The sequence below is a fragment of the Taudactylus pleione genome, unplaced genomic scaffold (genome assembly GCF_031769625.1).
Source record: "Taudactylus pleione unplaced genomic scaffold, aTauple2 ptg001820l, whole genome shotgun sequence".
Lineage (NCBI taxonomy): Eukaryota > Metazoa > Chordata > Amphibia > Anura > Myobatrachidae > Taudactylus > Taudactylus pleione.
In genome coordinates, this window is record NW_028286217.1 from 490,821 (window position 1) to 518,121 (window position 27,301).

A 27,301-nucleotide genomic window follows, 5' to 3' on the forward strand; every position below is an offset into this window, starting at 1 on the left:
CTCTCCCAATTCTCCCCTCCGCTCTCCTCCTCTCCCAATTCTCCCCTCCTCTCCTAATTCTCCCCTCCGCTCCCCTCCTCTCCTAATTCTTCCCTCCACTCTCCTCCTCTCCTAATTCTCCCCTCCGCTCTCCTCCTCTCCTAATTCTCCCCTCCGCTCTCCTCCTCTCCTGATTCTCCCCTTCGCTCCCCTCCTCCCCTCCTCTCCTGATTCTCCCCTCCGCTCTCCTCCTCTCCTGATTCTCCCCTCCGCTCTCCTCCTCTCCTGATTCTCCCCTCCGCTCCCCTCCTCTCCTGATTCTCCCCTCCGCTCCCCTCCTCCTAATTCTCCCCTCCGCTCTCCTCCTCTCCACTCCCCTCCTCTCCTAATTCTTCCCTCCGCTCTCCTCCTCTCCTAATTCTCCCCTCCGCTCTCCTCCTCTCCTAATTCTCTCCTCCGCTCTCCTCCTCTCCTGATTCTCCCCTCCGCTCCCCTCCTCTCCTGATTCTCCCCTCCTCTCCTGATTCTCCCCTCCGCTCTCCTCCTCTCCTGATTCTCCCCTCCGATCCCCTCCTCTCCTGATTCTCCCCTCCGCTCTCCTCTCCTGATTCTCCCCTCCCCTCCTCTCCTAATTCTCCCCTCCGCTCTCCTCCTCTCCTAATTCTCTCCTCCTCCTCTAATTCTCCCCTCCGCTCTCCTCTCCTAATTCTCCCCTCCACTTCCCTCCTCTCCTGATTCTCCCCTCCGTTCTCCTCCTCTCCTAATTCTCCCCTCTGCTCCCCTCCTCTCCTAATTCTTCCCTCCGCTCCCCTTCTCTCCTAATTCTCCCCTCCGCTCCCCTCCTCTCCTAATTCTCCCCTCTGCTCTCCTCCTCCTCCCCTCCTCTCATGATTCTCCCCTCCGCTCTCCTCCTCTCCTGATTCTCCCCTCCGCTCCCCTCCTCCTAATTCTCCCCTCCGCTCCCCTCCTCTCCTGATTCTCCCCTCCGCTCCCCTCCTCTCCTGATTCTCCCCTGCGCTCTCCTCCTCTCCTAATTCTCACCTCCGCTCTCCTCCTCTCCTAATTCTCCCCTCCGCTCTCCTCCTCTCCTAATTCTCCCCTCCGCTCCCCTCCTCTCCTAATTCTCCCCTCCGCTCTCCTCCTCTCCCAATTCTCCCATCCGCTCTCCTCCTCACCTAATTCTCCCATCCGCTCTCCTCCTCTCCTAATTCTCCCCTCCACTCTCCTCCTCTCCTAGTTCTCCCCTCCGCTCTCCTCCTCTCCTAATTCTCTCCTCCTCTCCTAATTCTCCCCTCCACTCTCCTCCTCTCCTAATTCTCCCCTCCACTCTCCTCCTCTCCTAATTCTCCCCTCCGCTCTCCTCCTCTCCTAATTCTCCCCTCCGCTCTCCTCCTCCCCTAATTCTCCCCTCCGCTCTCCTCCTCCCCTAATTCTCCCCTCCGCTCTCCATCTCTCCTAATTCTCCCCTCCACTTTCCTCCTCTCCTAATTCTCCCCTCCGCTCTCCTCCTCTCCCAATTCTCCCCTCCGCTCCCCTCCTCTCCTAATTCTCCCCTCCACTCTCCTCCTCTCCTAAGTCTCCCCTCCGCTCTCCTCCTCTACTAATTCTCCCCTCCGCTCTCCTCCTGTCCTAATTCTCCCCTCCACTCTCCTTTTCTCCTAATTATCCCCTCCGCTCTCCTCCTCTCCTAATTGTCCCCTCCGCTCACCTCCTCTCCTAATTCTCCCCTCCGCTCTCCTCCTCTCCGCTCTCCTCCTCTCCTAATTCTCCCCTCCGCTCTCCTCCTCTCCTAATTCTCCCCTCCGCTCTCCTAATTCTCCCCTCTGCTCCTATGCTTGTACCCAGGTGTCCCTCCAACTGTTCCCCACTCCCTTTACCATGTAAGCCACCACGGGCTGGGCCCATCTTCCTCATGTTCCTCCCCAGCACTATCCTTGCCTCCTGTGCTCATTGTCACTTATCTTTCAGTCCTGTTCAGTGACGTTTTTGTTCACACTTTGCTGGTGCATGGAAGTCGCCATAGACAGTGCAGCTCCTGCCAACACAGGTTTGTCCTTCTCCAATGATTACTGGACTGATATAACCTGAACGGCAAAAAACAGTCTGCACAGGCATCTTCCAATAACTGGAGATGTGCACGACCCCCGTGTGTTATGATCCGCTACCAGGATTTCTGACAGTCTTAGCAGTTTCCAGTCCTGGCTGTTGTTAGGGAGCAGGGAAGCTGTCAGTATTGTGGAAGCATTCAGCTGCAGCCAGTCTGCAATCTAGCTCTCAGTGTGTGTGCAGTTCAGCTGTATTGCAATTAGGAGGATATTGCAGTCACTCCCAGCATTCCCTGCTGGTGATAGTTTATACCTTGCGTTCCTGCCTGGTCCATTCCATTTGTATTGTTGTTAGTGTCTCCTGCTCTGCATATGCCCAGCTGTGTCTGTTCCCAGTTACTACGTCCTTGTGGAACATTAATTATTGTTTCTACCAATTGCAAGTATTACCGAACTTACACAGTGACTATCATCTCTGCTATTGTATTTCTGCATATACAAATTTCTGCCAAGTGCTGTTACTACACCAGCAAGTCCCACTGTGCATCCTGATTATTGTCTACTAAATCCCCTGCTTAGTATCCGATTAGCTGTCCTGCTATTAACCCTGTGGATGAGATAGATATATATATATATATATATATATATATATATATATATATATATAGATAGATGTGTGTGTTTGATTCTAGGCTGTTACTATATTTGCGAGTCTTGCGGTGCGGATTATTGTTGCTGTCTGCTATATCCCCTGTTTGCTAACTGAAATGTCCTATTAACCCTGTGGTTGCTGGTTCTGATTCTGCTATTACCCTGAGCCTTTAAGGTATCTGTCCCTACTCCAGCTAATATACCTAGTTATCTCCTGGCGGCTGTCTAAGTACTGGTGTGCGCGTCTAACACTCCTTTTACACCAGAGCAAAAACCTGGGTTATTGCTGGGTCTCCCCGGGTCGCAGCTCAGTGTAAAAGGGTCTCTGAAATATAACCTGGGTCAAGTGACCCAGCAATCCAACCCAGGTAGCTACCAGGATGGACCCAGGTAATGGTGCAGTGTAAACGGTGCAACCCGGGTTATCTGACCTGGATCATGCTTAAAATGAGCTGATTGGTGGCTGTGGAGCAGTCACCTCCCACTTTTTATGACCTCACAGGTTTAGCAGGGCAGACCTGGGTTCAGTGTGAACAGGGCTGACCTGGGAGTAACCCAGATCAAAGGTGCAGTGTAAATGGGTCTGACCTGGGTTTTTGGTGGAAAAGAGGTATAACCCTAAAGCTGGACACGCATCTAAAGATTATCTGGCAAACCATCCAACTAGGTGATTGTTTGGAATGAAAATCTGGTAACGTATGGGAGTAATGGTGCGTACGCAATGGGCGATTAAAGTGGACGACTGAACGATAACAATATCGTTATCGTTCAGTCGTCCACTTTATCGTCCATTTTTAACACAAAAAAGATGAACGATGACGACGACGCGCGTTCCCGCGGGTCGTTCGTCATCATCGTTCATCGGGCTGACATGCAGGCCAACCTGACGACCTCGTCAGGTTGCTGCATGTCAGGGAATGGGTGAGAGAGCCCGGCGCTGAACGATATCGCTAATGATATCGTTCAGCGGCTGTGCTCAATGTCATGAACGACATTGAGCACAGCCTGCCGGGGACACACTAGACGATATCGCTCAGGGAGCATATCGTCTAGTGTGTATGCACCTTTACTGATGATCAGCAATTTGCTCCTAAACGCTGGAAAATGGACAAAACTGTTGTTTGAACAAATAGTTTAGATCAAACATTTAACAAACTTGTCTGACGCCATTTTCATCTGTTTTCTGGCATTTAGGAGCAAATTGCTGATCATCAGTTACTCCCATACGTTACCAGATTCTCATTCCAACCAATCACCTAGTTGGATGGTTGTATGAAAGTTGGCCAGCTTAAGGGAACTGTGGGCGGCTGTTATAGGCAGAAGACCCTCTGTAGAGGGACTCTAGGGGTCTTATGTAATAGTGCAGGAGTTTCATAACACTGTTTTGGTTGTGGTTTTGGATCTGGATTAACTTTCATGTTTTGATTTTGCAAAACCTGCCTCACGTGATTTGGTTTTGGATTTGTATATTTTTTTTAAATGCTAAAATCACATAATTTGGGCCTTTTTTGTTCCTAGTGTATTAACCTCAACAACATTTATTTCCACTCAGTTTTGACTACCTCACAATATTGGTCACCAACATAGGCGAAAGGCTGGCCGGCTAAAATAGGGAACCCGCAGGGCAGCGGCACAAACACACGTTAGTTATTCTGGTAACAGATTTTTTGCAAATTAAAAAGCAAAGAAGCAGCTGGTGCTGGATGGATACAATGATCCACTGAGGATCTGCAGCCGCTATTGGGGTAATTCCCAGATAAAAGACTAAATAAATATAGTAAGAGGAGCTGATTATCCCATAGACTGGATGGGACACTATATAAATATACAGCGTAACCTGGATTAATCTCTGCTCATAAAACTAATTCTTTCAATAGCGATACTGGGGAAACCGAATGTCACATATATAAGCAAATTCAGCTCTATAAATTAGGGATGTGCAGGCTCGGATAGGTTCGAGTTTGCACGTGGAGTTCGGTCTTTTGTCCAGGAATGATGATGATCGTCCATGTAAGATGACGTTTTGCCTCGTTCTGAGTTCCGTTTTTTTGGAGGGAAAAATCCGAACTCCACGTGCAAACTCGAACCTATCCGAGCCTGCACATCCCTACTATAAATGTACCCAATAACAGTATTAGACCATATATTGTGCAATCAGTCTTATTTCCGCAGGCAGGAGTTAGTTTCCAATAACATAGTGAGAATAGCAGCAAACCAGGTATAATGTATATTATTATTATTTATTATTATTATTATTAAGCCATTTATAACAGGAGCTTCCGCATTTGCCTGGCGGCTGTTGGCTCCCAGTTGATCAGCTCTTAGAATGTAGCAGATAGTAACAAAACACTTCCACAATATTGTATCCAGATGCTGTTATTATGTAGCAAGTCCCTGGTGTCGCCAATATTCAGCAACTTCCTGCCCCTCAGTGATCCATCCCCAACACCTAGATTACAATAAGCACTTTAGGATCCAGTGGCGGGCTGGGCCGGGGGGAAGGGTGCCAAGTGCCCCCCGGGCCGCACTGACACTTCATGTCCTGGGCCGCCACCTCAGCAGTAAAAAAACCCTGGTGGTCCAGTGGTTGATGCGACCGCAGCCGCGTCTCCCGTTGCCCCGGAAACTTGATTATATCCCCCTGATTCTCCACTGCCCTGTAAAAAATCCAGATGGCGCATGCGCGAGTCCGGATGTGTAGGGGGGCGTGGCTTGGCCGCCTTACATCATGTATAAGCCAGACACGCACCTCGGGGTTGTGCGTGGCCTCCCACAGTCACAGCAGCAGAGCTACAGCGTCAGCACCAGAGGCTTCTCCTAGTACAGTCAGGGCCAGTGCTACCTTTAGGCAGCAGCGTCCAGCACTTCTGTGCACAAATTTGCACCCAGCCTCTCACCGCTTCTACACTTAGTGAACAGCAGCCAGACAGGCTTGTCCACAGCAGGGGTGGCCTGGGCCTGGGCAGGGAGCCAGATTGCCTGCTACCCCCAAATCTCCTCTGTCTGCTACCCCCAAATCTCCTCTGTCTGCTACCCCCAAATCTCCTCTGTCTGCTACCCCCAAATCTCCTCTGTCTGCTACCCCCAAATCTCCTCCATGTCTGCGTCACCCCCAAATCTCCTCCATGTCTGCGTCACCCCCAAATCTCCTCCATGTCTGCGTCACCCCCAAATCTCCTCCATGTCTGCGTCACCCCCAAATCTCCTCCATGTCTGCGTCACCCCCAAATCTCCTCCATGTCTGCGTCACCCCCAAATCTCCTCCATGTCTGCGTCACCCCCAAATCTCCTCCATGTCTGCGTCACCCCCAAATCTCCTCCATGTCTGCGTCACCCCCAAATCTCCTCCATGTCTGCGTCACCCCCAAATCTCCTCCATGTCTGCGTCACCCCCAAATCTCCTCCATGTCTGCGTCACCCCCAAATCTCCTCCATGTCTGCGTCACCCCCAAATCTCCTCCATGTCTTTTTAAATGTTTTTGAGGTGCTCTTCACCTACACCCATCAGTAATTACTATTACATGCTCCAGACAATCATCCTCATTTTTTGTCAGAAGGAGGAGGGGGGGAGGGTGCCAGGCTGAAGCCATGTTTAGGGTGTCAAGATACCTTGCACCGGCCCTGAGTACAGTGTGTCCTGTGTTGGGAGCAGGTTGCTATCGGAAAACCGACTCTTAATCCCAACAGCCGGCTTCCCGATTGCTTTATCCCAGCGTGGGATAAATGACCGGCGTCTATATGTAGACGCCTGTCATTTACCCAACGCCGGGAGACCGGCGCCCGGCATCCCGATCGAAGGGATGCCAGGCGCCTCCAGCGGACAGCCGCAGGGGGGGGGGGGGGTTAGGTTTAGGGCTCCCGGGGGGGACTTAGGGTTAGGCTAGGGGGAGGGAGGGCTAGGGTTAGGCACCCCCCAGGGGACTTAGGTTTAGGCAGCGGCGAAGGGAGGTTAGGGTTAGGCACCCCTAAGGAGGGTTAGGGGGTTAGTTTATTAGATACTTACCTTAGGGACGATCGGGATTTCCAGCGCTGTCGGGCTTCCGCTGCCGGGAACTCTGCTTTTGTCGGCCAGGCGCTGCCTGGATTCAAACTGTCGGCCACAGGGCTGGTGGTATTTCATACTGATTCCGTTGGGAGCTGCGGGCAGCAAGCTAACCTGGGGGGGCCTGTTATTGTTATTGCTGCAAAAGTACTGTTACCCATCCTGGGGAGGAGGAGGGGGTACCAGTAGTATTGCAACAATATCATGCCCTTATATCAATTTGGATTGCACAGTTTCCTTCTGGGTCCTGGGAGGAGGAGGGGATCCCTATATTATCCAGCTGTTACATTACACTCCAATACTAATGAGATTAGCTGCCAGCTCCCTCCTGCCCCACCTCACCCTGCATGTGATTATAACCCTGCTGGTTCCCATGTTATACTCTTGCACCCCATTACACCCCAAATCTAATGAGAGCCAGCACCCTACATACCCACCCCAACGCCAAGGCTCACCCTGCAGGAGACATTGCTGACAGCTGTGATTATAACCCTGCTGGTTCCCATGTTACATTATTACATTCTCCTACCCTGCCCATGCCAGGGGACACTGGGGTGGCTTGGCTGTGTTGGCAATGTGAGTGGCAGGTGCTGATGGCGACAAACCGGTACGGCTATATTTTCGGGATGCGTTTCAGCAAATGTGTATATGAATATATTGATCACTGGTATGACCGTACTCTGGAAATCGCTTTCAATCACTGACGTTCTATAATAGTGTGCGCTGAGCGATTAGTGGAATGTATTCTCCTTACTCTACATGTATGTATTATCCCTGCAGTTACATTGCTTTTATGAGGAGACTGGTAATATAGATTTCTCCAGCTCCATAATTGTGAGATATTGGTAACGGTGTGATCAGGACAGGGGTTTCAGTGTTGAAAGATTATGTGTGTTTAAAATGTTGCTTGTATTTGTATATACATTTGTTATTTTATTGCTCCGGTGGCCAATCATGTTGTCCGCATTGAGTAAAATGACTGGTAACATTACTGGGAGGTTGTTCATGCAGCATTTGGTAGAAATGCAATAACAATATGGGTTATCTGTAGTCAGTGCTATTGACCTTTACATTAAACACCTGTATGTATAAAATCAGGTAACGTAGCAAAAAAAAAAATCACTTTTCTTTATGGTATCTGACTTCACCTTCCCATAGTATGGCGACGGAGACCATTCAGATGTTACTAAAAAACAATAAGTGCACTTTTGTGGCTCAACTATTATCATAAAAAGCCTCAATTTAAGGATGGGCCGATACTGATGGGTCAGTGCTCTGGGCTTGCCCCCCAGGCTAAAAGTTACCAGCCAGCCCCTGTTAGGATCCAATGATGCCGTCCTCCGTGTGTCTGTGTAAGATCACTATAATATCCTCCCCGCTGCCGGCAGCGCTTCCAGTATACAGCTATATCCAGCGTTATCCTTCTGAGGAAGCCGGATTACACACTATATATAATAATACTGTTACTGGGTACATTTATAGAGGTGTGTGTGTGTGTGTATATATATATATATGTATGATTAGGTTTCCCCAGTATCACTAATGAAAGAATTCGTTTTATGAGCAGAGATTAATTATAGAACCTCCATGTTAAGCTGTATATGTAAATTGTACCCATCTATGTGATCACATTTTGTCTAATTGAAGAATACAGAAATGTGGACGATGATTTGTATTTTGCCGGCCAGCAATGATATTTTAATGAATAGAATTTAAAGTGTATTTTAAATAGACTTGTCTGAACAATCAGCGCCTCTGTTTCTATATTTATTTAGTTTAGCAAATTAGTAATGTATTAAGGTGCGCACACAACGATTTTGTTACCAACGATTTTATTAACTATTTTCTGTCAGATTTTTTTAAAGTGTAATAAACGATTCTTGCATATTCCCTTAATGAAAATCGTTGAGTTGACAAGTCTGACTGAACTACAAACATGAATGTGCATGAACGATAATCGTTCAAAAAATCGTTGTGTTAGCACCTTTAGTAATAACCAATCAAACTAATGGTGCATACACACGTAGCGACCAGTGATTCGATATCACTGGCTGATCATTATGCCCCCTCCCTGGTATGCTGGATGATATCGATAACACACCACCTACTTACCGACACCTATATAGTGACCAGCGATACGATATTACTGGCTGATCATTATGCCCCCTCCCTGGTATGCTGGATGATATCGATCACACACCACCTACTTACCGACACCTATATAGTGACCAGCGATACGATATCACTGGCTGATCATTATGCCCCCTCCCTGGTATGCTGGATGATATCGATCACACACCACCTACTTACCGACACCTATATAGTGACCAGCGATACGATATTACTGGCTGATCATTATGCCCCCTCCCTGGTATGCTGGATGATATCGATCACACACCACCTACTTACCGATGCCTATATAGTGACCAGCGATACGATATCACTGGCTGATCATTATGCCCCCTCCCTGGTATGCTGGGTGATATCGATCACACACCACCTACTTACCGACACCTATATAGTGACCAGCGATACGATATCACTGGCTGATCATTATGCCCCCTCCCTGGTATGCTGGATGATATCGATCACACACCACCTACTTACCGACGCCTATATAGTGACCAGCGATACGATATCACTGGCTGATCATTATGCCCCCTCCCTGGTATGCTGGATGATATCGATCACACACCACCTACTTACCGACACCTATATAGTGACCAGCGATACGATATTACTGGCTGATCATTATGCCCCCTCCCTGGTATGCTGGATGATATCGATCACACACCACCTACTTACCGATGCCTATATAGTGACCAGCGATACGATATCACTGGCTGATCATTATGCCCCCTCCCTGGTATGCTGGATGATATCGATCACACACCACCTACTTACCGATGCCTATATAGTGACCAGCGATACGATATCACTGGCTGATCATTATGCCCCCTCCCTGGTATGCTGGATGATATCGATCACACACCACCTACTTACCGACACCTATATAGTGATTAACTATCTTGGGTCCCTATAATAACTTGCTCAGTATCGAGCAAGTTGACCGACATGCACGGCCGATGGCCGATTTTGCTATCATCCATACGTGGCCGCGAGTCGATGGTAAGTTGGTAGGGACCATGTAAAAGAGCGATTTTTAACTATACGACATCTTTATCATTCAAATTGTTCTTTAAATTGGTGTGTGTGTGTGTGTGTGTGTGTGTGTGTGTGTGTGTGTGTCCCATAACTTACAAGTAAGTTCAATAGGAAACAATAAAGCAGATATTTCGTAGTTAACTAGCAACAGCCCCCAGCAGATGCCTATTCTCAGTGCCCAATCTGTAGTTCCATCCTGGGGATGCTGGGCCACTGATGACGGGCACTCTGTGCCCATGTGATGCCCCCATCAGTCAGCCTTTTTGTTGAGCATTTCCCCAAAATCTCCCCAACCATAAAAACAGCGCGGGTCAGGTACAGCGCGGGTCAGGTACAGCGCGGGTCAGGTACAGCGCGGGTCAGGTACAGCAATAGTGCACTTACTGTGACAGCGGTGTTGGCAGTGTCCTCAGTGTAAGAGTGCCAGCGGTGGTGGCAGAGAGTGGTTGCCGGCGGTGTCTGCAGAGCGGAAGTGCTGGAGGTGTCGGCAGTGCGGTGGTGCCGGTAGTGCCCTCATTGTGGGAGTGTCGGCAGTGCATGGGTGCTGACTGTGTCTTAAGTACGTGGGGCAGCAGTGCCTGTCAGCAGCTGTGTCAGCGTGGGAGTGCTGGTGGTGCCGGCAGTGTCCTCAGTACGTGGGGCGGCAGTGCAGTGTCAGCAGCGGGGGGGGAAGGGGGATAGCGGTGCCAGCGTGGGCGGGATGGGCAGTATCTTCCTTCCTTTTACTGTGCCCATTGAAGTCTATGGGCAAGTGTTTAGTGGCTGAGAGCTGTGACAGACAACTCACCCAGCCAATCATCGGTAAGCACATTGAATTCAATGGCCGCTCGAGGTAGATCTCTGAAAATCTGGCCCGTTATTCTCTACCAATAACTTCTCACAGGCAGGGCACAGCGTACCCCTCATTACACATCAGTCTACACCCACAGGGCACAGCGTCCCCCTCATTACACATCCGTCTACACCCACAGGGCACAGCGTCCCCCTCATTACACATCCGTCTACACCCACAGGGCACAGCGTCCTCCTCATTACACATCCGTCTACACCCACAGGGCACAGCATCCCCCCCTCATTACACATCTGTCTATACCCACAGGGCACAGCGTCCTCCTCATTACACCCACAGGGCACAGCGTCCTCCCCTCATTACACATCCGTCTACACCCACAGGGCACAGCGTCCTCCTCTCATTACACATCCGTCTACACCCACAGGGCACAGCGTCCTCCTCTCATTACACATCCGTCTATACCCACAGGGCACAGCGTCCTCCTCATTACATATCCGCCTACACCCACAGGGCACAGCGTCCTCCTCTCATTACACATCCGTCTACACCCACAGGGCACAGCGTCCTCCTCATTACACATCCGTCTACACCCACAGGGCACAGCGTCCTCTCATTACACATCCGTCTATACCCACAGGGCACAGCGTCCTCCTCTCATTACACATCTGTCTACACCCACAGGGCACAGCGCCCCCCCACCTCATTACACATCAGTCTACACCCACAGGGCACAGCGTCCCCCTCATTACACATCAGTCTACACCCACAGGGCACAGCGTCCTCCCTCTCATTACACATCCGTCTACACCCACAGGGCACAGCGTCCTCCCTCTCATTACACATCCGTCTACACCCACAGGGCACAGCGTCCTCCCTCTCATTACACATCCGTCTACACCCACAGGGCACAGCGTCCTCCTCTCATTACACATCCGTCTACACCCACAGGGCACAGCGTCCCCCCCTCATTACACATCCGTCTACACCCACAGGGCACAGCGTCCTCCTCATTACACATCCGTCTACACCCACAGGGCACAGCGTCCTCCTCATTACACATCCGTCTACACCCACAGGGCACAGCGTCCTCCTCATTACACATCCATCTACACCCACAGGGCACAGCGTCCTCCTCTCATTACACATCCGTCTACACCCACAGGGCACAGCGTCCTCCTCTCATTACACATCTGTCTACACCCACAGGGCACAGCGTCCTCCTCATTACACATCCGTCTACACCCACAGGGCACAGCGTCCCCCCCCCCCTCATTACACATCCGTCTACACCCACAGGGCACAGCATCCCCCCCTCATTACACATCCGTCTATACCTACAGGGCACAGCGTCCTCCTCATTACACCCACAGGGCACAGCGTCCTCCCCTCATTACACATCCGTCTACACCCACAGGGCACAGCATCCCCCCCTCATTACACATCCGTCTATACCTACAGGGCACAGCGTCCTCCTCATTACACCCACAGGGCACAGCCTCCTCCTCTCATTACACATCCGTCTATACCCACAGGGCACAGCCTCCTCCTCTCATTACACATCCGTCTATACCCACAGGGCACAGCGTCCTCCTCATTACACCTACACCCACAGGGCACAGCGTCCTCCTCATTACACATCCGTCTACACCCACAGGGCACAGCGTCCTCCCCTCATTACACATCCGTCTACACCCACAGGGCACAGCGTCCCCCTCATTACACATCCGTCTATCTACACCCACAGGGCACAGCGTCCTCTCATTACACATCCGTCTATACCCACAGGGCACAGCGTCCTCCCCTCATTACACATCCGTCTACACCCACAGGGCACAGTGTCCTCCTCTCATTACACATCTGTCTACACCCACAGGGCACAGCGCCCCCCCCCCCTCATTACACATCCGTCTACACCCACAGGGCACAGCGTCCCCCCCTCATTACACATCCGTCTACACCCACAGGGCACAGCGTCCCCCCCTCATTACACATCTTTCTACACCCACAGGGCACAGCTTCCTCCCCTCATTACACATCTGTCTACACCCACAGGGCACAGCGTCCTCCTCTCATTACACATCCGTCTACACCCACAGGGCACAGCGTCCTCCTCTCATTACACATCCGTCTACACCCACAGGGCACAGCGTTGTCCTCATTACACATCCGTCTACACCCACAGGGCACAGCGTCCTCCTTTCATTACACATCCGTCTACACCCACAGGGCACAGCGTTGTCCTCATTACACATCCGTCTACACCCACAGGGCACAGCGTCCTCCCCTCATTACACATCCGTCTACACCCACAGGGCACAGCGTCCTCCCCTCATTACACATCCGTCTACACCCACAGGGCACAGCTTCCTCCCCTCATTACACATCTGTCTACACCCACAGGGCACAGCGTCCTCCCCTCATTACACATCTGTCTACACCCACAGGGCACAGCGTCCTCCTCTCATTACACATCCGTCTACACCCACAGGGCACAGCGTCCTCCCTCTCATTACACATCCGTCTACACCCACAGGGCACAGCGTCCTCCCTCTCATTACACATCCGTCTACACCCACAGGGCACAGCGTTGTCCTCATTACACATCCGTCTACACCCACAGGGCACAGCATCCTCCCCTCATTACACATCCGTCTACACCCACAGGGCACAGCGTCCTCCCCTCATTATACATCCATCTACACCCACAGGGCACAGCGTCCTCCCCTCATTACACATCCGTCTACACCCACAGGGCACAGCGTCCTCCCTCTCATTACACATCTGTCTACACCCACAGGGCACAGCTTCCTCCCCTCATTACACATCTGTCTACACCCACAGGGCACAGCGTCCTCCTCTCATTACACATCTGTCTACACCCACAGGGCACAGCGTCCTCCCTCTCATTACACATCTGTCTACACCCACAGGGCACAGCGTCCTCCCTCTCATTACACATCTGTCTACACCCACAGGGCACAGCGTCCTCCCTCTCATTACACATCCGTCTACACCCACAGGGCACAGCGTCCTCCCTCTCATTACACATCCGTCTACACCCACAGGGCACAGCGTCCTCCCTCTCATTACACATCCGTCTACACCCACAGGGCACAGCGTCCTCCCTCTCATTACACATCCGTCTACACCCACAGGGCACAGCGTCCTCCCTCTCATTACACATCAGTCTACACCCACAGGGCACAGCGTCCTCCCTCTCATTACACATCCGTCTACACCCACAGGGCACAGCGTCCTCCTCTCATTACACATCCGTCTACACCCACAGGGCACAGCGTCCTCCTCTCATTACACATCCGTCTACACCCACAGGGCACAGCGTCCTCCTCTCATTACACATCCGTCTACACCCACAGGGCACAGCGTCCTCCTCATTACACATCCGTCTACACCCACAGGGCACAGCGTCCTCCTCATTACACCTACACCCACAGGGCACAGCGTCCTCCCTCTCATTACACATCCGTCTACACCCACAGGGCACAGCGTCCTCCTCTCATTACACCTACACCCACAGGGCACAGCGTCCCCCCGCCTCATTACTTCTGCTCCCTACCTCTGCAATTCTCTCCCTATCAGAATCTCCAACGCTTTAGAAAACTTCAAACAGGCTCTCAGAAACCAGTTCATCATCAGCCGTCCCTCTCTCATCCCAGCACACTGTCGCCTGCTCCCCATCTGTGTCACCCCTGTCTGTTTGCCTCTACCCTTTAGAACAGTGATTCCCAACCTCTGTCCTCAAGTCATAGTAACAGTCCTGGTTTTAGTGATATCCATACTTAAGCACAGATGGTTAAATCAAAATAAGTAAGGTACTAATTAGGTCACCTATGCTCCAGTATGGCTAGCCTTAAAACCTGGACTGTTGGTGTGCCTTGAGGACTATGGTTGGGAATCCCTGCTATAGAATGTACAGGAATCTCTCACGAGCAGGGCCCTCTACCCCTATGTGCTTTTCATTCCCTTACTTGTACTATTATCTACTGCACAGGTTCTCAAACTCTGTCCTCAAAACCCCAAACAGTGCATGTTTTCCAGGTCTCCTTGCAGAATCACAAGTGAAATAATTGGCTGCACCTGTGGATCTTTTAAAATGTCAGTGAGTAATGATTACACCTGTGCTCCTGCTGGGTGACCTGGAAAACATGAACTGTGTAGGGTCATAACGACAGAGTTTGAGAACCACTGATCTAGTCCAGTATTTCATGCTGTGTGGAGGCAGTAGCTCACTTTGTCCTGGATGTCACCCCATTACGGCGATAGCTGCAGATAACAGTAATGTGGGGGCGGCAGGTGTCGCCCCCTTATCTCATGGCTGATTGTACAGCAATAGCTGCAGGTAACAGTAATGTGGGGGCAGCAGATGTCACCCCCTTATCTCATGACTGTACGGCGATAGCTGCAGGTAACATTAATGTGGGGGCGGCAGGTGTCACCCCCTTATCTCATGACTGTACGGCGATAGCTGCAGGTAACATTAATGTGGGGGCGGCAGGTGTCACCCCCTTATCTCATGACTGTACGGCGATAGCTGCAGGTAACATTAATGTGGGGGCGGCAGGTGTCACCCCCTTATCTCATGACTGTACGGCGATAGCTGCAGGTAACATTAATGTGGGGGCGGCAGGTGTCACCCCCTTATCTCATGACTGTACGGCGATAGCTGCAGGTAACATTAATGTGGGGGCGGCTGGTGTCCCCCCTTTATCTCATGGCTGATTGTACGGCGATAGCTGCAGGTAACATTAATGTGGGGGCGGCTGGTGTCCCCCCTTTATCTCATGGCTGATTGTACGGCGATAGCTGCAGGTAACATTAATGTGGGGGCGGCTGGTGTCACCCCCTTATCTCATGGCTGTTTGTACGGCGATAGCTGCAGGTAACAGTAATGTGGGGGCGGCAGGTGTCACCCCCTTATCTCATGGCTGTTTGTACGGCGATAGCTGCAGGTAACAGTAATGTGGGGGCGGCTGGTGTCACCCCCTTATCTCATGGCTGATTGTACGGCGATAGCTGCAGGTAACAGTAATGTGGGGGCGGCTGGTGTCACCCCCTTATCTCATGGCTGACTGTACGGCGATAGCTGCAGGTAACATTAATGTGGGGGCGGCAGATGTCACCCCCTTATCTCATGGCTGATTGTACGGCGATGGCTGCAGGTAACAGTAATGTGGGGGCGGCTGGTGTCACCCCCTTATCTCATGGCTGACTGTACGGCGATAGCTGCAGGTAACATTAATGTGGGGGCGGCAGATGTCACCCCCTTATCTCATGGCTGATTGTACGGCGATAGCTGCAGTTAACATTAATGTGGGGGCGGCAGATGATGGGAGTTTTCCACTTTGTGATTATTTCCAGGGGGAGCCCAGACCGGTATGTTGGGGTGTATGAAGGTCCATGGACTTACAGAAAAGCCCCACCGCCTACATTTGTACTGTCCCAAGCGCAGCGATGACGGCATTAGGGACAGACAAGAGCGGACACCACGGCGCAGGGCTGAGCACTGACACATCGCAGCTTCCTCTCCGTTATCTGAGGGTTACACAGAAGTGATAGAATCTCATCTATGGCCGCTGGGAGGGAAATGACGATGATTTAACCCTTAATATATGAGCCCAGAATAGCCCAGAAATTGGGAAGTGACAGTTTCGGGACCAAATAAACTGCAGCAAAGTTCACGTCCCAAAAAGCCAGATCATGTGATAGAGCAGAGGGGCACAGCGGCACCACAGGGCATAGGTACAGGCGCCTGGCACCAAACACTAACCCCGGCTCCCCCATTTCCTTCAGAGAGGAGCATGAAACATTTTATATCTCACCCTAATTACTAAATACAGCTCAGGATCATTTTATATTGTTATCCTGCCACATTCCCTAACACCCTGACCTAACCCTCCCTCACATGCTTCCATATAACACCGAGCATGTCACACACACCACCCCACATGTACTGTAACAAACTCACCTGACCCCCCCTCACATGCTTCCATATAACACCGAGCATGTCACACACACCACCCCACATGTACCCTAACACCCCCTCACCTGACCCTCCCTCACATGCTTCCATATAACACCGAGCATGTCACACACACCACCCCACATGTACTGTAACACCCCCTCACCTGACCCTCCCTCACATGCTTCCATATAACACCGAGCATGTCACACACACCACCCCACATGTACTGTAACACCCCCTCACCTGACTCTCCCTCACATGCTTCATATAACACCGAGCATGTCACACACACCACCCCACATGTACTGTAACAACCCCTCACCTGACCCCCCCCCTCACATGCTTCCATATAACACCGAGCATGTCACACACACCACCCCACATGTACCCTAACACCCCCTCACATGACCCCCCCCTCACATGCTTCCATATAACACCGAGCATGTCACACACACCACCCCACATGTACGGTAACACCCCCTCACCTGACACCCCGCTCACATGCTTCCATATAACACCGAGCATGTCACACACACCACCCCACATGTACTGTAACACCCCCTCACCTGACACCCCCTCACATGCTTCCATATAACACCGAGCATGTCACACACACCACCCCACATGTACTGTAACACCCCCTCACCTGACACCCCCTCACATGCTTCCATATAACACCGAGCATGTCACACACACCACCCCACATGTACTGTAACACCCCCTCACCTGACCCTCCCTCACATGCTTCCATATAACACCGAGCATGTCACACACACCACCCCACATGTACTGTAACACCCCCTCACCTGACACCCCCTCACATGCTTCCATATAACACCGAGCATGTCACACACACCACCCCACATGTACCCTAACACCCCCTCACCTGACCCTCCCTCACATGCTTCCATATAACACCGAGCATGTCACACACACCACCCCACATGTACTGTAACACCCCCTCACCTGACCCTCCCTCACATGCTTCCATATAACACCGAGCATGTCACACACACCACCCCACATGTACTGTAACACCCCCTCACCTGACTCTCCCTCACATGCTTCATATAACACCGAGCATGTCACACACACCACCCCACATGTACTGTAACACCCCCTCACCTGACCCCCCCCCTCACATGCTTCCATATAACACCGAGCATGTCACACACACCACCCCACATGTACCCTAACACCCCCTCACATGACCCCCCCCTCACATGCTTCCATATAACACCGAGCATGTCACACACACCACCCCACATGTACTGTAACACCCCCTCACATGCTTCCATATAACACCGAGCATGTCACACACACCACCCCACATGTACTGTAACACCCCCTCACCTGACTCTCCCTCACATGCTTCCATATAACACCGAGCATGTCACACACACCACCCAACATGTACTGTAACACACCCTCACCTGACTCTCCCTCACATGCTTCCATATAACACCGAGCATGTCACACACACCACCCCACATGTACTGTAACACCCCCTCACCTGACCCCCCCCTCACATGCTCCCATATAACACCGAGCATGTCACACACACCACCCCACATGTACTGTAACACCCCCTCACCTGACCCCCCCCTCACATGCTTCCATATAACACCGAGCATGTCACACACACCACCCCACATGTACCCTAACACCCCCTCACATGACCCCCCCCTCACATGCTTCCATATAACACCGAGCATGTCACACACACCACCCCACATGTACTGTAACACCCCCTCACATGCTTCCATATAACACCGAGCATGTCACACACACCACCCCACATGTACTGTAACACCCCCTCACCTGACTCTCCCTCACATGCTTCCATATAACACCGAGCATGTCACACACACCACCCAACATGTACTGTAACACACCCTCACCTGACTCTCCCTCACATGCTTCCATATAACACCGAGCATGTCACACACACCACCCAACATGTACTGTAACACACCCTCACCTGACTCTCCCTCACATGCTTCCATATAACACCGAGCATGTCACACACACCACCCCACATGTACTGTAACACCCCCTCACCTGACCCCCCCCTCACATGCTCCCATATAACACCGAGCATGTCACACACACCACCCCACATGTACTGTAACACCCCCTCACCTGACCCCCCCCCTCACATGCTTCCATATAACACCGAGCATGTCACACACACCACCCCACATGTACCCTAACACCCCCTCACATGACCCCCCCCTCACATGCTTCCATATAACACCGAGCATGTCACACACACCACCCCACATGTACTGTAACACCCCCTCACATGCTTCCATATAACACCGAGCATGTCACACACACCACCCCACATGTACTGTAACACCCCCTCACCTGACTCTCCCTCACATGCTTCCATATAACACCGAGCATGTCACACACACCACCCCACATGTACTGTAACACCCCCTCACCTGACACCCCCTCACATGCTTCCATATAACACCGAGCATGTCACACACACCACCCCACATGTACTGTAACAAACTCACCTGACCCCCCCTCACATGCTTCCATATAACACCGAGCATGTCACACACACCACCCCACATGTACTGTAACACCCCCTCACCTGACCCTCCCTCACATGCTTCCATATAACACCGAGCATGTCACACACACCACCCCACATGTACTGTAACACCCCCTCACCTGACCCCCCCCCTCACATGCTTCATATAACACCGAGCATGTCACACACACCACCCCACATGTACTGTAACACCCCCTCACCTGACCCCTCCTCACATGCTTCCATATAACACCGAGCATGTCACACACATCACCCCACATGTACTGTAACACCCCCTCACCTGACACCCCCTCCTCACAAGCTTCATATAACACCGAGCATGTCACACACACCACCCCACATGTACCCTAACACCCCGCTCACATGCTTCCATATAACACCGAGCATGTCACACACACCACCCCACATGTACCCTAACACCCCCTCACATGCTTCCATATAACACCGAGCATGTCACACACACCACCCCACATGTACTGTAACACCCCCTCACCTGACCCCCCCCTCACATGCTTCCATATAACACCGAGCATGTCACACACATCACCCCACATGTACTGTAACACCCCCTCACCTGACCCCCCCTCACATGCTTCCATATAACACCGAGCATGTCACACACATCACCCCACATGTACTGTAACACCCCCTCACCTGACACCCCCTCCTCACAAGCTTCATATAACACCGAGCATGTCACACACATCACCCCACATGTACTGTAACACCCCCTCACCTGACACCCCCTCACATGCTTCCATATAACACTGAGTATGTCACACACACCTCCCCACATGTACTGTAACACCGCCTCACCTGACCCTCCCCTCACATGCTCCCATATAACACCGAGCATGTCAGACACCACCCCACATGTACTGTAACACCCCCTCACCTGACCCCCCCCTCACATGCTTCATATAACACCGAGCATGTCACACACACCACCCCACTTGTACTGTAACACCCCCTCACCTGACCCCCCCCTCACATGCTTCCATATAACACCGAGCATGTCACACACATCACCCCACATGTACTGTAACACACCCTCACCTGACCCTCCCTCACATGCTTCCATATAACACCGAGCATGTCACACACATCACCCCACATGTACTCTATATAACACACTGATGTCCCAACATGCCACAAAGACCAGACAGCATGTACCATAACATCCCCCAACTGACACTTCCTTACATTTCACCTTATACCACCCAGATTATCCTACATGCCAGATGTACCCTAACATTCCCCCACCTGAGGCTTCCTCACATGCCACACAGACCACCCCACAGGCCAACCCGCATACCACATATGCCACAGAGACCACCCCACATGCCACACACCTCACTATGTGCCACTCAGACTTCCACACAGACCACCCTACATGCCCTATAGACTTCCCCACATGCCACAGAGATAATCCCACATACCGTACACATCACAAACAGAAACCACCCCACATACCACACACACACCTCACCATGTGCTACTTAGTGAGGACTGTATGGCACATGTTGAGGTCTAAGTAGCACATGGTGAGGTGTGTGTGGCATGTAGGTGTTCTGTGTGGTCTCTGTTGTGTGATGTATAGGCTGTGGGATTATCTCTGTGGCATGTAGGGTGGTCTGTGTGGCATGTGGGGAGGCCTATATGGTATGTAGGGTGGTCTGGGTGGCATTTAGGGTGGTCTGGGTGGCATTTAGGGTGGTCTGGGTGGCATGCAGGGAGGCCTATAGGGCATGTAGGGTGGTCTGTGTGGCATGCGGGGAGGCCTATAGGGCATGTAGGGTGGTCTGTGTGGCATGCGGGGAGGCCTATAGGGCATGTAGGGTGGTCTGTGTTGCATGCGGCGAGGCCTATAGGGCATGTAGGGTGGACTGTGGCATGTGGGGAGGCCTATAGGACATGTAGGGTGGTCTGTGTGGCAAGTGGGGAGGCCTCATCACACGCAGTGATTACACAAGAGATACCATCAGTAACATGGAGTACCATCACATCCTCACACACACTTACACAGGCTCTGACCTTACTCAGGAATTACTAACCTCATCACACACAGTGATTACACAAGACTGAGACACCATCAGTAACATGGAGTACCATCACAGCATCACACACACTTACACAGGCTCTGACCTTACTCAGGAATTACTAACCTCATCACACACAGTGATTACACAAGACTGAGATACCATCAGTAACATGGAGTACCATCACATCCTCACACACACTTACACAGGCTCTGACCTTACTCAGGAATTACTAACCTCATCACACACAGTGATTACACAAGACTGAGATACCATCAGTAACATGGAGTACCATCACATCCTCACACACACTTACACAGGCTCTGACCTTACTCAGGAATCACTAACCTCATCACACACAGTGATTACACAAGACTGAGATACCATCAGTAACATGGAGTACCATCACAGCCTCACACACACTTACACAGGCTCTGACATTACTCAGGAATTACTAACCTCATCACACACAGTGACTACACAAGACTGAGAAACCATCAGTAACATGGAGTACCATCACAGCCTCACACACACTTACACAGGCTCTGACCTTACTCAGGAATTACTAATGTCATCACACACAGTGACTACACAAGACTGAGAGACCATCAGTAACATGGAGTACCATCACATCCTCACACACACTTACACAGGCTCTGACCTTACTCAGGAATTACTAACCTCATCACACACAGTGATTACACAAGACTGAGATACCATCAGTAACATGGAGTACCATCACATCCTCACACACACTTACACAGGCTCTGACCTTACTCAGGAATTACTAACCTCATCACACACAGTGATTACACAAGACTGAGAGACCATCAGTAACATGGAGTACCATCACACTCTCACACACACTTACACAGCTCTGACCTTACTCAGGAATTACTAACCTCATCACACACAGTGACTACACAAGACTGAGACACCATCAGTAACATGGAGTACCATCACACTCTCACACACACTTACACAGCTCTGACCTTACTCAGGAATTACTAACCTCATCACACACAATGATTACACAAGACTGAGAGACCATCAGTAACATGGAGTACCATCACAGCCTCACACACACTTACACAGCTCTGATATTACTCAGGAATTACTAATCTCATCACACACAGTGATTACACAAGACTGAGAGACCATCAGTAACATGGAGTACCATCACATCCTCACACACACTTACACAGCTCTGACATTACTCAGGAATTACTAACCTCATCACACGCTATGAGACCACAGGCTGAGTATGTCATCACAGTGGCGAATTTATGCACGCCCCTGCACGCCTGTTTGCTGGAACACCGCCCTCATTACCACCACAAACTGCACTTCCTATCCTGATCACAATGGCTAGTTTGTGCACTGCATACGCAGAATGAAACAATCGTCTGATTGCGTGCATGATCGCAGTTGCGTATGGTGGTGAATCAGACCCACAGATCTGTTTTTTTCATTGGTGGTTTTTTAATAGAAGCATTGTTTTTGTTGTACTGTATACGGTGATCCTTAATAGTGATTGTCTCCTAATGTATTAGTCTCTCACAGAGGAGTGTTGTATGATGAACAGAGTGGTCCGCGCTCCAGGTCTTAGAGGGTATGTTTATAAAGATGAGGGAGGGAGGGAGAATGGGGAGCAGGATAGGGGGAAAACAAGAGGTGGGGCTATGGTGGTGCTGCACGTGGAACAGGAGTACCAGATCCTGTTTGTTACAAGTTGGACGAGGGGGGGGGTTATAAAGAAGAACTTAAGTGGATCTTCACCATGCAAACATTCGCACCAAAAGGCCTAAATATTGACAATGACATTAAATCAGTAATAACCCGTTAGGCTCAACCCACTAGGGAAAATAACGGACCCTGCAACACACCCACAACTCAACCATCACCCGAGGGCACCCGAACATTTTACTACACAAAAGGTGAACTACTGTGAACCCCATCACACACAATGCATAAACAATGCACTCACATCATGACACTACAAGAGTAACTCACATGATACAACCAACACTCCGTCACACCAAGAGCGTGTACAGACAACACAACTATGGTACCACCCCCCACACACATCAATTAGTAAGTTATACATCACCGTCACATAGGACACAGACATGCACATGATGACAAATTGCACCATGAGACAATTCTCACATCAACCAATACAAGACAATTGTAACACCCAGTTAGATGGTACGACACGTTCCTCACAACCACCGTCTCCACATCACCGACACTGGGTATCAGTATGGACACACCCAAATTATCAGACCAACAATGCATACCTGATCAGGTCACAGAATACACTACTCTTAAGATTTAGTGTCCCCACGCACCCACCACAGATTGATGGCATCAAGCCACCCATCTCACATTCACCAGAATACGTAACCAGTTATCAACACTCAACAAACCCCCCCCCCCTCCGTAACCACCATGTCCCTACAACTTAAACTGTAACCCCGAAACATCCAGAATAACAGATTCCACGACAGAAGCACCTGCCCATATTACACTAATATAAGGGGTACCCTATACACAGGGGACATAACCAGAATCTCAACACACACACCGCAGATTGACTGACAGCATCGGGCCACCCATCCAACGATTCCCATCACGCGCACCCATATGCCTACATACGATGTTGCAGGCATACAATACCACTTATATATGTGTTGAACACTTTATTTAATCCCCTCTCCATACAAAGTAGCCCCCCATCATAGGCGCTATATGCGAGACGCCTGCCGCATGCAGCGCCTCTGGAGTTAGGTCCCGGCAAGCTAGCGTCTCCATGGAGACCAGGACGCTGCCACCGCGAACCCCCTCCCTGATAGGCCAATGTACACCATGTGACGCTCGGCGCAGGGGGATGCCTGCGTCTATGCGTCACAAGGCTTGCCACACCCCCGGCCAACACGGACCACATGACAGTGACGCGCACGTGGGAGGTGACGTCAGAGGGATACCCGACGCTCCCACGGCAACGCTCACCGCCGGGCAGCCCGGCCATTACCGCGTGGTGTATTACGCGCGCGCTGACACAATATACCATTACTACCAATGATTAGTCTGTATGAATGTCAATCACTGACACTGCCCCATCCCACCCAATACAGCCCACACCTACTAACGCCGTTACGATAGGCTACCCAACCCACAGGCCACGCCCACACCCACCTTCCACCTAGGTTGAATGTGAGCATGCTATATATCAGTAACTCCTTGAAGAAGGCTTAAGGCCGAAACGCGTTGGAGGCAATACACCCACGCACAGGACTACTGCACTACCCCACCTTGTACCCCATTTTCAACCCCACGGCAAGGTGGCACAGAATTACGAATGCGGACCGTCGCATCATCCCCCATCTCGAAGCAGTGACTAGCGCCCTTCCGGCACATCCTGCGGGCTCGCAGAGTGCCAGCAACCACCGGACCAATACCGGAGTACACGACATCTGTGCAAGGACTAGAGACTGCAACCTACCGGTAGGTAACTACAACATCAGTGCGGGACGCCGTTACTGTCAATATACGGGACTTTTTCATAAGCATCATCACTATCCTGGTCCTCTAAGACTGTGACCATAGGTCCAGCAAAGGGGACGTGTAGAAAGTGCTGCACGGAAAGGAGCCCCCTAAAAGGGCCCACCGACTCCCTGACCAGGAAATCACTTAAACCCGCCACTCAACCCCAATCTCATTCACGGAACTGCCTGGGGAGCACTGTGACTCACCAATAAACAGGTTGGATTCAATCTCAAGTGTCTGGCTCTTCATTACACACCAACAACACTTACACAGTAGACACACACCAATACACGCCATCCATTGATACTACATACCCCCCCCCCCATTCCTCACCCCACCATTATATATACATACATTTTCACTATAATAACATTTTTCCCCTCACAGCATATATTCACACAGGAGGGCACGTGAAAACCCCCCCTCTCACAGAGGAGGCTTTTGTCACTGTATACAGTGATCCTTAGTAGTGATTGTCTCCTGATATATTAGTCTGTCACAGAGGAGGCTTTTGTCACTGTATACAGTGATCCTTAGTAGTGATTGTCTCCTGATATATTAGTCTGTCACAGAGGAGGCTTTTGTCACTGTATACGATGATCCTTAGTAGTGATTGTCTCCTGATATATTAGTCTGTCACAGAGGAGGCTTTTGTCACTGTATATGATGATCCTTAGTAGTGATTGTCTCCTGATATATTAGTCTGTCACAGAGGAGGCTTTTGTCACTGTATATGATGATCCTTAGTAGTGATTGTCTCCTGATATATTAGTCTGTCACAGAGGAGGCTTTTGTCACTGTATACAGTGATCCTTAGTAGTGATTGTCTCCTGATATATTAGTCTGTCACAGAGGAGGCTTTTGTCACTGTATACAGTGATCCTTAGTAGTGATTGTCTCCTGATATATTAGTCTGTCACAGAGGAGGCTTTTGTCACTGTATACGGTGATCCTTAGTAGTGATTGTCTCCTGATATATTAGTCTGTCACAGAGGAGGCTTTTGTCACTGTATATGATGATCCTTAGTAGTGATTGTCTCCTGATATATTAGTCTGTCACAGAGGAGGCTTTTGTCACTGTATACAGTGATCCTTAGTAGTGATTGTCTCCTGATATATTAGTCTGTCACAGAGGAGGCTTTTGTCACTGTATATGATGATCCTTAGTAGTGATTGTCTCCTGATATATTAGTCTGTCACAGAGGAGGCTTTTGTCACTGTATACGATGATCCTTAGTAGTGATTGTCTCCTGATATATTAGTCTGTCACAGAGGAGGCTTTTGTCACTGTATACAGTGATCCTTAGTAGTGATTGTCTCCTGATATATTAGTCTGTCACAGAGGAGGCTTTTGTCACTGTATACGGTGATCCTTAGTAGTGATTGTCTCCTGATATATTAGTCTGTCACAGAGGAGGCTTTTGTCACTGTATATGATGATCCTTAGTAGTGATTGTCTCCTGATATATTAGTCTGTCACAGAGGAGGCTTTTGTCACTGTATATGATGATCCTTAGTAGTGATTGTCTCCTGATATATTAGTCTGTCACAGAGGAGGCTTTTGTCACTGTATACAGTGATCCTTAGTAGTGATTGTCTCCTGATATATTAGTCTGTCACAGAGGAGGCTTTTGTCACTGTATACAGTGATCCTTAGTAGTGATTGTCTCCTGATATATTAGTCTGTCACAGAGGAGGCTTTTGTCACTGTATATGATGATCCTTAGTAGTGATTGTCTCCTGATATATTAGTCTGTCACAGAGGAGGCTTTTGTCACTGTATACAGTGATCCTTAGTAGTGATTGTCTCCTGATGTATTAGTCTGTCACAGAGGAGGCTTTTGTCACTGTATACGGTGATCCTTAGTAGTGATTGTCTCCTGATATATTAGTCTGTCACAGAGGAGGCTTTTGTCACTGTATACAGTGATCCTTAGTAGTGATTGTCTCCTGATATATTAGTCTGTCACAGAGGAGGCTTTTGTCACTGTATATGGTGATCCTTAGTAGTGATTGTCTCCTGATATATTAGTCTGTCACAGAGGAGGCTTTTGTCACTGTATATGATGATCCTTAGTAGTGATTGTCTCCTGATGTATTAGTCTGTCACAGAGGAGGCTTTTGTCACTGTATACAGTGATCCTTAGTAGTGATTGTCTCCTGATATATTAGTCTGTCACAGAGGAGGCTTTTGTCACTGTATATGGTGATCCTTAGTAGTGATTGTCTCCTGATATATTAGTCTGTCACAGAGGAGGCTTTTGTCACTGTATATGATGATCCTTAGTAGTGATTGTCTCCTGATATATTAGTCTGTCACAGAGGAGGCTTTTGTCACTGTATACAGTGATCCTTAGTAGTGATTGTCTCCTGATATATTAGTCTGTCACAGAGGAGGCTTTTGTCACTGTATACGATGATCCTTAGTAGTGATTGTCTCATGATATATTAGTCTGTCACAGAGGAGGCTTTTGTCACTGTATACA

General features: G+C 50.2%; 1 protein-coding gene across 1 annotated transcript in view; it reads right to left on the reverse strand.

The window, feature by feature from the left end:
• Positions 1-2,389, reverse strand: part of LOC148436326 (interleukin-12 subunit beta-like) — a 110,561-nt gene extending 108,172 nt beyond the window's left edge. Inside the window, exon 1 of the mRNA XM_088465045.1 lies at positions 2,338-2,389. Coding sequence (XP_088321171.1) covers positions 2,338-2,359 — 22 coding nt within the window. The 5' untranslated portion in view covers positions 2,360-2,389. The remainder of the gene's footprint in view (positions 1-2,337) is intronic.
• Positions 2,390-27,301: the final 24,912 nt, after the last annotated feature.